Here is a 10,492-nt window from a genome sequence, read left to right as displayed (position 1 = left end):
CGCCCCGGGCAGGGAAACGCCACTTCCCAGCAGGCAGCGGGCGCCGGCAGGACGTGACGAGCCGCCGGCGCGGGGCGGCCGTTGGGTGGGAGTGCGGCGGTTTCGTTTCCCGGGGGAGGCAGCGGTTGGCGGCGCGATGCTGGTGTGCGATGTCTGCGGGCAGGCACTGTCCTCGGAGGCGGCGGTGCGGCGGCACCTGCGGCGCGCACACCTGGGCCACCAGCCCCGCTGCCCGCTCTGCGGTGCCGCCGCCCCGGGCTGTGAGGAGCTTCGCCGGCACATCGAGGCGGCCCACCCGGAGCCGGAGCCGCCGGGCGCCCGCCGCCCTGAGCTCGCCGCGGGGCCGCCCGAGTGCCCCTTCTGTGGGGAGGCGGCGGGGCGGGAGCTGGAGGCGCACGTCAGGGCGCGGCATGGGCAGCTCCTGGGCGCCCCGGGCACAGGTGGGCGGTGGCGGCGGCGGCGGCGGCGGCGGGGGGCGTCGCGCCTGGGCCCCGCGGAGGTTGGGGCTGGCCGGCCGGGCGGAGAGCGGAGAGCTGCGCTGCGGCGCTTTGCCGCCTGTACCAGGGACTGGCTGCCCGGGGGTGACTGCACTGTGTTGGGGGCGCTGCCGGAGTGCCTCTGCCGCTGCGTTGTCTCGGCGGATGCAGCTGGAGTGCTCCGAGACCGCGCGTGGGTGCAGACAAGGGGCGGCGACTGCAGGCGGTAGAGGGAAGTCACTTGGAGAGGGACAGTGAGTGAAGACGATGGGGGCGTCACTTGAAAAATCTGCTCCAGAACAGAGCTAAAAACACTAATGCAGAGGAACCTGCACTGGTTTGCACGCCCAAAAAGCGCCATCCGTGTCAGTGAAAGCAAACTGTAAAGCTTTTGTGGGTAGGGAGGTGTTTTTCACCTATTTCGCGTACGTTTGGTCGCAAAGGTTTGAATTTGCCTCTTGAAGTCTCATCTTTGACAGGATCCTGTGGAGCAGCTGCAGTACTCGTTAGGGAAAGGTAGTTTTCAGGTTGAAGTAAAGACTTAGGAAAGACCCAGCACTGAAGTATTCTGAAGTACTAAACGTTGATTTGGAGACCACAAGGATGTTTCGGGGGATAAAGTTGGAATGAGGAAAAGAGTTATTTATTTGAATACTGTATTTTATTTTAAGCATGTCAGAATTTTATTCTGACTCACTGTCCAAAGTTGCTGGTAGCTATTTCAGAAACTTAGTAATGGCATCTCTGCTAGTGGGTAATTCTCTTAGAAGGCTAGTATCCTTGATGTAACAAGTTACGTATACTGACAAGAAAAACAAATTATGATGAGGATGCAGAATGTGGCAGTATAATCAACCACAGTACATATTCTGTGATTAAAAAATATGTTTTTCTTAAAAAATCAAGATCTTAGTATTGAATAATATTTTACTTCTATGGGTGCAAATAATGCAGAGCTTGAATAAATAATTTACTTGTCTGCATGCTAATTTCTATTTTAAAAATAGTTGTGTTAAAGGATTTTTTTTTTTTTATGTACATAGTGCATTTCAGGAAACTATATATTTGCAGCATTATGCAAAATGTTGCTGGTGAATTTAGATTATTATACCATCAAGTTTCCTTCCAGCCAGTCATGAACTTCTGGCTTGGGCAAATGCTTTCCAGAAACAGCTAACATAGCATATTAATTCCTGTGTTTTGTGAACCTAGGAAGTTGCAAGTAAAATCTAAGGGAGGGTAGTAAAGGAGGAGTCAGTCTCTCCTCTCTGGTGTCCAGTGACAGGACAACAGGCAGTGGGCACAAGTTGAAATATGGGAAATGCCATTTAAACACAAGAACACTTTTATGTTTTTTTACTGTGAGAGCGGTCAAACGCTGGAATAAGTTGTCTGGGGAGCTTGTGAAGTGTCTATCCTTGGAATTACTCGAAACTGATTGGAAAAGGCTCTATGTAACTGTTTAATTTGTTTAATTTGTAACTGTTTAACCTGTTTAATTTGACCCTGCTTTGATGGACTAGATGATCTCTAGAAGTCCTTTTGAACCTTACCTATTCTATGTGGTGCTCTTCACTACTAATACTAAAACTGCAGAAATAATATTTTTTTTATTTGAGGAGACGCAGGAAGACCAACAAAAAGTAAGAATGACAGCACGTTTTACTTCATTCTTTCTGCCAACCAACTGCTGTGTTATCACATTAATATTAAAGTTTTGTAAGCAAGTCGTCGTGTTAGCAGGACAGATCTTTTTATTAACAGTTTGATATTTCAGACTAAGCATTTCTTAATACAAATATTATCATAGCAAATTGTGATCTATGAGTTAAATGGAGCAAAACTTCATTAATAGAAGGAAAATATGTCTTAAAATCGTCAGGTATTTGGATACAAATTCTTAATTGGTTAAGAGAGTAACAGCTGTTTAGAATTTGCTGCCTTTCACTGGGGAATTTCAATGGCAACAATGGCAAATTCATTACTGTGTGTTTATCTTTGGCTGTGTATCAGCTGGGGGGGAGATTCTCACAAAAAACAGGAATTGCATTAATCAAGAAACTGCATTTCTTTTTCAGACACAGGAAATGGTGAACAGCTATATGAATGTCCAATGTGCAGTCTTACCTGTACAAACATTCAGATTCTTGAAGAACATGTGGATTTACACTTAGAGGAACAAAGCTTTTCGGGAGGTACATGGAAGGATATAGGCTTGATAATACTTGAAAGTATTTACAAGTATTTGCATGTTGCAGTATAGAATCTCAGACAAAATTTAAACTAAATATTTCCTTATTTAAAGAGAACTGGACACATACATAATGAAGTTAACATGGTTAATAGCAAGTCCTATCACTTGCCGAAGTGCTCTACGTAATTACACATGCTAAAAGAAATATTTATCTATGCATGCATGTTAAGTAAATGCACTGTATGTTAGCCAAAACTAAAACTTAGAGCAAAAAATGTTTAAAAGACAGCCATATTATGTATTTTTTTCTAGCTCTATAGGTTTACATACATGGAATTGAGTAGTACATTCCAGTGTGATGAGCTGAAAATCTATAGCTTACAAAAACTTCAAATTTTTTCTCAATGCTTTTCTCTAAATGCTTCATTAGTAATAGTGATAAAGTAAAGGAATAAAAATCAAATTTATTTATGAGTATGGCTAATAAAATCCTAGAGATTCCCTATCCAGTTCTCTGATCCTAAATTTGTTTTTGTCACTGTTACGAGACTGCTGGCAGTGATCCTAGAAGCTGCTAAGTGTGTGGAATTCAAGAAACTGGGACTTCTTGGTAACAATGAAGTGAAACATAATAAATCAAAACTGTTTTCTTAGTAGTAGAGATACATGCATTATTTTCCAAGTAATTGCTTGTGTAACTCTCCATAAACTTTGTCCAAGTCAAGAGTCTGAGTCTTGGTAGACTGAATGCAGTCAGTCCTGTTTAGTGTTCGTTGCTAGTAGCTCAAAATAGTGGGATGTATCTCCTAAAATTAATGCCCAGATCCATCAAAGCATTGTTAACGTCCTGATTAAGTCCTCTCTCTTTGGAATGTTATTCCTGGCTAGGTGGAGGCATAAGAGATCTAGAACTGGCTCAGCAACTCCAAACTGAAGAAGATAAATGGCAGAGATCAGAAGAAGAGAAGCGAGAGAGGGAAGAATTTAAAAAGCTGCAAGTACAGTAATATTTCTATATGGTAAAATTTCGAACAGTTGTGCCATTAGAAGCTGAGTATTTTGGAACTGTAATGACCTGGAACAGACATACCAGGTCAGACCCGTGTAGTCAGACAGGCTGTGTTGAGGTGGTGGTGCAGGAGTGGGTTGCAGGCAAATGCAAGCTCTCAGCAGCCCTGGTCCTGGCACAGGTGCTGGGCATGCCTGCCTTGAGCTACTTGGCTTTACTGCTTTGAGTGGTGCTGGCTCAGGATGGGGGCAGGTGCTCCCTGTGCTTGACAGACTGCTCTCACCAGGGGCCCTGGCACGCCTGCTGCCTCGTACTGCAGTCCACCCAGCTCTAGTGCTCAGCCTTGCAGTGCAGCCTGCAGCGTGTTCCCTGACAGAGAGCTTGAGGCCCTGAGCATCCTGGCTATCCTCTTCCTGGATACCATCACCTGCTCCAGTGACCACTCCCCTGCTAGGTCCTGCTTCCCTCTCCCTCCCCCCTGACAGCCCTGATAGCTCATTTCTCCCTCTCGCTACCTCCTGGCCATTGACTGCCTCTGTGCCAATGGCTGTCTGCCCAAGAGGGAGCAGAGGGATGTGCCTGCTCTTCCACGTGTGACTTTCCTAGTCCCACATTCCTATTCAGGAGTGAAGCTTGGCCTTCAGCTCTAAAATACAATAAATCTGAAGTTTTTATCTGTCACTGTTCACTATTTTTCAAAGTTACTGATTGTGCATGCAGCTTCTCAGAATCACTAAAGGTGAATTTAAAAAATGTGATTTAAATCATGCACATTCCATCCCTAACAGAGACGGTATGGCTTGGATAATTCTGGAGGCTACAAGCAGCAATTCCTAAAGAATATGGAAAGGGAAGTTGATAGAGGAAGGATGCAGCCTTTTGAATATCACAAGAGAAAAGCTGACATGATGGAATCTTTAGCTTTTGGTATAGATGATGGGAAAACAAAGACCTCAGGTAAAAATGCTGAAATTATACAGCTAAGACTGTATTTTTTAGACCTAGGTTGTAGTGACCAAACCTGTCTTTAACAAAGCATATAATTGGATGTTTAATATTGGTTATGTCCTAATTCTAATCCTTATTTTCTAGATCAATCTGAACCATTTTAGTCCTAAAGTAATAAGGAAATTAAAGCTTGGTATATTTCTAATATTTATTTTAACCTGAAGACTTTTTTCTTTTTTTTTTCTTTTTTCTGTGGAACCTTGGAACCAAGTTGTCTGGTTAAGGGCCCAAATACAATATGTATCAAATTATGCAAATGTCTTATTACAAGTTGGTTGTCCTTGAGTGTATGCTTGTTTACTGTTCAGTACTCATTGGTTCCTTACCTGGTGTTGCTAACACTTACAGTAGCTTTTAATCTTGTGTTTCAGTTAGTTGTGGTATTGTGTAAGCTGGTCCCAGGTAAGCACAGTGTTCATCTGATTACAAAGTCCAAGGGAGGACTGGGAGGAGTAGACACCTTGATGGAGTAGATACATCTTCTTTGAAATGTTTTATAATTGGTACAAAAATGCAGTGCCAATGGATTTCTGTGTCCCTTTCAAGAGGCTTTCTTGTCTTTACTTGCCAAGACCACAGTTCAAAGGTCTTTTAGCTTATTGCTAGTTGTTCTAGCTTACAAAATACCCATTTGGTTCTTGACAGGTAAAACAAAATTTCTTCTGTAAAATGTATTGAGTGGAAATAATACCTTTAAAGTTTTCATTCTTGGTAATGATTTTAGACTTCGGAGAGGAATTCAGAAAATAATCTGTGATGGCTATGGAATGATTGTCCTCACAATAGCATGGCAATAAAGGGCCTTTCAGAATTTATGTATACAGATTGGAGAGAGTACTCGCAAGCATGTTCTTTCATGTAACAAAGGAGGATTTGAAATACCCTGCGAGTGGATTTTAAAAAAATATTTACAGTAATTCTCAGATTCTGTGCCATTCCTTTTCTTGTCTTAGTTTCTCCAGGAGAAGTAATTTGGGGGGAATAAAAGGATTACATAGTATGCATAAGTGTTTCAATGTTTTTAAGGGGATGTTGTACTGGAGGTGGCGGTGGCATAGAAATGCTTTATTGGTGACATTACTTTTCCTGTTTCATTGTAATAGTTCCTGTGCATATCACAGTTTATAATGTAGTCCAAGCTGTTTAATTTAAAATATTCATTGTGTAGCAGCAGTGAAAAAATAGCTTGAATTCTGAAAGCTTTGTAGTACATAAATTCATCAAAGTAAAGACCATTGAAATGAAATAGGTGCAATGTCCACTGTTTTTGTGATTTGGGTTCTAGATGTAACGTAGGATCACTTAGAAGTTTTAAAATAAATTGTCTCAACCTGTATCTGTTCCAAGATGGGTAAAGAATCTTTTTCTGTCAAATTTTATAGTTCATTTTACAGATAAACTTTATATTTGGTCTTCTTTTAGGAGTCATTGAAGCATTGTGCAAGTATTATCAGAATGAAAACAAAGATGTGAGGCGTGTATGGCTTTCAACAGGAGTAGATCACTTCCACTCATCTTTGGGCGACAGAGGCTGGGGATGCGGTTACAGGAATTTCCAAATGCTCCTTTCCTCACTGTTGCAAACCAGCTTGTATAATGACTGCTTGAGAGGTATTAAACAAAAAGCTGCCTATTTTTTTCACATACTTTGGATGACAACCTGCTGACTGATGTTTTACTTTCATTTACACAGCAAGGCTTACTAGGTCAATGATACCTAGTAAATGCTTGTTATACCACTGCAGCTTACTGTGGAAAGAATCAGAGGGGTGAATACTGTCAAGGCATGATGTGGTTGAAGTTTTAGCTTTAGGGTTTTTTGGTGCATCTTTGTAACATTACCCGCCTCTTATAAAAGAAGCTGAATATTTTTAATTTATCATCTATTTCAGTAATGGTAACCATAATTCAAAAGCTTTTCTGTTCCAGATACTACACTAATTCCTAGTATACCAAAGATTCAGTCCATGATTGAAGATGCCTGGAGAGAAGGCTTTGATCCTCATGGGGCATCTCACTTCAACAACAGATTACACGGTTCCAAAGCATGGATAGGAGCATGTGAAATTTATTCACTGTTAACCAGTCTCAGGATAAAGTAAATATTGCTTTTTTTGTTGTTATTATTTTTAAGTGCTGATTGAAGTACTGTACCTTTAAAGGTCAGAATTACCAACGCTGCAATGACAAAGCCACCTTAGTGGCTTTAAATTTAACCAACCTAAAAACAGAGCTGATGTTACACAGCTTTATGCTATGCTAATAGATCATTGAGACTTGATGAAGAATTATGTCACACATGCATAAAATCAAACATTGGTTAAAAACTTAATTTCTCTAGAAGTTTCTTCTCAAGAAGAATCTGAATTTCAGCTATTCGCTTGCATATTCTGAAAGCTGTTACTTGGATTCTCTAGTGTATGTGTATCACACAAAATAAAACATTTTAATTTTTGCAAGCTTCACAAGTTCTTGTTAGACTGAACAGAGTGTTTCTTTGTTACAGAATAAATCTTCCAGTTTTGAACAGTATATATTGTATTGCTTTGTAATTATGTGTCCTCTACTCCTGTATTTTTTAAAAAATGTGGTAATGACCACTAGGTGCCTGGAATTGCTGTGTCTACAAGACATTCTTGGTGTAGGAAGAAGGGACTGAGAGGTGAAAAAGATGTCTTTAACAAACAACCTGCTTGAAATTTTATTGTTGTTTTCATTCTAAATGTTCTGTAGGTGTCAAATCATTGACTTTCACAAACCGACTGGCCCTATGGGTACGCATCCTCGTTTATTTGAGTGGGTTTTGCGTTACTATTCTACAGATAATGAAGGTGGTGCAAAGGTAGTGTGTACTTCCAAACCACCTATCTACTTGCAACATCAAGGTCAGTATCACGATATCCTGGTTTCTTTCTGTTCTTTATCTTTCTTTATATGTGCTGCAATTCAGAGCAGCGTTTTACATTCCTTCTTCATTTATTCGAAGTCATGGCTTTATTTCCTGTTATTTTTTTATTTAGTAAGAGCAACATTAAAGTTTGTATTTTTATTGGATGGAAGACTGGGTGTGACTGGGATCTCAACTTTTTGACATCTGTTCTTTACTTATAACTACCTTGTTAAATTTGAAGTAATATCTTCCTTGATCTGAAAATAATTAGTTTGCTACGAGGAAGTAAATGGGATTTATGTGTTTTTAAAATACTGAAAATCTATTTTGAAATTAGGTCATAGCCGTACTGTTGTTGGAATAGAAGAGAAGAAGAATAAAACCTTATGTTTGCTACTGTTTGACCCGGGATGCCCTTCCCAAGAAATGCAGAAACTGCTAAAACAAAACAGTGATGGTACTAGTCTCAAACTACTTCGGAAATTTGTGGGTAGCTTAAAAGAAAAGCAATACCAGATAGTGGCTGTAGATGGTGTACTCTCATCGGAAGAGAAAGCTGTAAGTATTTTGGAAAATAGTTTCTGTCTAAGAAAATTTAAGAGAATCTGCATCTCTTCTTTAATATTCAAATGCATATGCATGTATGGTTGCATGGTGAATTTTTTTTATCTCTTCACTTTCCTCATTGTTCTTGTCTGCTACAAAGAGAATAAGCAGAATCACAGGATATCAGTACCAAAAAGGTTTTGCATGTAAATGCATGCCATCTTGATGTAACTGACAACTTCTAAGTCTTTTATGAAGCTTGCAGCCATTTGCACGTGTAAATTAGGCTTCTTTTTTTTCTTTTCATTTTCTTACAATATTTTCTCTTAAGTAACTTATTGTGGGCATACAAGGTACTTACAAAGAATTCATAGTCCAAAATTATGTTCAGGGGTTTTTATTGCAACTTTGTAGAGCTATGTGGTGTCCATCAGCCTTTGATAGGTGAAGAACAAGGCGCACAGATACTGAGGCCTAACCAGCCAATGTCTCCTCAGCTTGGACACTAGAACTAGTGCCTTCTGCTTTCTGAAAGTAATTAGAACTTCCTATATTCAAAACACAGCTCTGAGCAACTTACATGTTTGAGGTGTCAGCATTTTTATAAATCCTATCCACATGTTTCACTTTGGGCATTGTAACTTTTTAAGACCTTAGAAGTTTTCAGCTGAATGTCAGATATGATTTTTGTTTCTTAAGCCTTCTCTTTCCTGCACTAACAAATTGATTCTGATGAACCATGTTCCAATTCTGTGGTGTCTTATCAGCACTGTTCAGCATGTTCAAGCATCGGGACAGACTTTTATTTAAACTATGAAATAACTGGTGACTGAGTCACCTGCTCAACTGTATTTAACATCTGTATATTGAAATGAGGTATTGTCTTAAGTGTTTGCTGGCCCTGAACATGTCACATATAGCAATGAAACACAGCCATCCTCTTTTCCTCCTACTGGCAAAAACTTTACAATTCAGGACACAGTAAAAGGAAGAGTGTTGTATGGGATTTGTGTGGGGTGCTTTGGTTTTAGGTTTTTTCCTCTTTTCAAAGATTTGATTTATATTTAAAAATGTCAGTTATTTAGAATTTTGTCTTGAAATCTCCCATTTAATTAAGATGAAATATAACCCCTTATACTCATAAAGCTTACTAAACTACTAATTTGGAAAATGCTCTTTAAAGTGGCATTTTCATTCAGTAAACTATTCTCTTTCCCTTCTCCCCACCTTTTTTTAGGCTCGCTGCTGTGCTTCTCAGGTCTTAACATCAGAGAAGATTCCTTAAAGGATGCCTTTATTACCTCTTCTGGAGTCTGCTGGATGCAAAACATTAAAATATCTGGACTGTGACCCTAACTCAACAATTTCTAGACTTAAACTATGTCTCCATAAATGTTTGGGCGTTCTGGAGAAGCACAACGCTGGAGTAAACCTGTAGTTTTGATCTTCAGTCAAAACTGCCCTCCTGATGAATCTGTAACTCTGAAGTATTACAGTCCTTGTCTTACTAGAAAATTTGCTATTTTCTTAGTTGCTTAAATCACAAAGCAACACCTACCATCCTGTAGCAAACTATGCACCATAGTTAACTGTCAATAAGCAGTGGATAAGAGATACCATGGAACTACTTTATTGGAGTGCCTCTGTAAATATATTTATGCTGACTCTGGCCAAATTTGATCAACAAATATCTATTATGCCTCAGCAAATTCTCCTGCAACTATTTGCAATGTACAGAGACCGTTCAATGATTTCACATGATACAGTCTGTTCCACCAGGGATTAGTTTACTACTGAACTTCTTTTCAGTTAGCTGGCTTCTCTAGATGTATCACTTTTAAACATTAACGTGTGTGCTTAGGAGCTGGATCAGTGTTAGCATTGGCTGTGAGGTCTGAGACAGTGGTGTCCAAATTGGGGTGTGTGCGCACTAGGGGCTATGCAGGACAATCCGTTGGGGTATAGGAAGAAAGTATTTCTTTTGTACCACGAATAAATAAAATTTTTTAAAAGTGTTTATTTCATCTTTATTTCATACTTTTTTAAATTTCTATTTTTTGTGTATGTTTTATAATGTACAGCCCCTAGGCTTCAGAGGGATCTCAAAAGGACATTTGAACTGACTGTTGACTAGGGGCTCCATAGTGCATGGGTGGTGCCATTTAAGACACTAGAGCTATCTGCTGAGACAAGTATCTTTGGGTGTTTGAGGCACTGAACTGTCTCTTAAGAGATGCTGCTGTGGCTGAATGTAAGAGTCATGCCTCTCCAGCAGGGCAGCTGGAGCGTGGGAGGGATGGTCGAGTGTGTTGCAAAGAGCACTAGATGCCTTGTTTAAGCAACTGAATCATGCCATGATATCCATTTAC

General features: G+C 40.1%; 1 protein-coding gene across 2 annotated transcripts; it reads left to right on the top strand.

Moving 5' to 3' along the window:
- On the top strand, window positions 1–10,132 carry ZUP1 (zinc finger containing ubiquitin peptidase 1). 2 transcript variants are annotated; one of them, XM_072855740.1, is made up of 9 exons: window positions 1–440; window positions 2,555–2,671; window positions 3,559–3,668; window positions 4,468–4,636; window positions 6,110–6,298; window positions 6,617–6,785; window positions 7,421–7,572; window positions 7,915–8,135; window positions 9,361–10,132. In XM_072855740.1, the coding sequence occupies exons 1-9, from the start codon at window positions 137–139 to the stop codon at window positions 9,406–9,408; spliced, it is 1,479 nt and encodes a 492-aa protein (XP_072711841.1). In that variant the 5' UTR covers window positions 1–136; the 3' UTR covers window positions 9,409–10,132. The 2 variants fall into 2 exon arrangements, with proteins under 2 accessions (XP_072711841.1, XP_072711842.1); XM_072855741.1 differs by lacking the exon at window positions 1–440 and adding an exon at window positions 713–2,119 and having other exon boundaries at window positions 9,361–10,131.
- Window positions 10,133–10,492: the final 360 nt, after the last annotated feature.

Source organism: Ciconia boyciana, chromosome 3 (assembly GCF_034638445.1).
Source record: "Ciconia boyciana chromosome 3, ASM3463844v1, whole genome shotgun sequence".
Classification (NCBI taxonomy): Eukaryota; Metazoa; Chordata; class Aves; order Ciconiiformes; family Ciconiidae; genus Ciconia; species Ciconia boyciana.
The sequence above is the reverse complement of the archived record's forward strand: the minus strand, read 5'-3'. Positions and strand labels throughout refer to the sequence as shown.

What these genes read in the sequence shown, in the direction of transcription:
- ZUP1 (XM_072855740.1), top strand. Translation starts at nt 137, where the DNA reads ATGCTGGTGTGCGATGTCTGCGGGCAGGCACTGTCCTCGGAGGCGGCG. An exon ending in TTAACCAGTCTCAGGATAAA is followed by an intron (nt 6,786 to 7,420) that starts GTAAATATTGCT and finishes AATGTTCTGTAG; the next exon opens with GTGTCAAATCATTGACTTTC. An exon ending in TATCTACTTGCAACATCAAG is followed by an intron (nt 7,573 to 7,914) that starts GTCAGTATCACG and finishes TTTTGAAATTAG; the next exon opens with GTCATAGCCGTACTGTTGTT.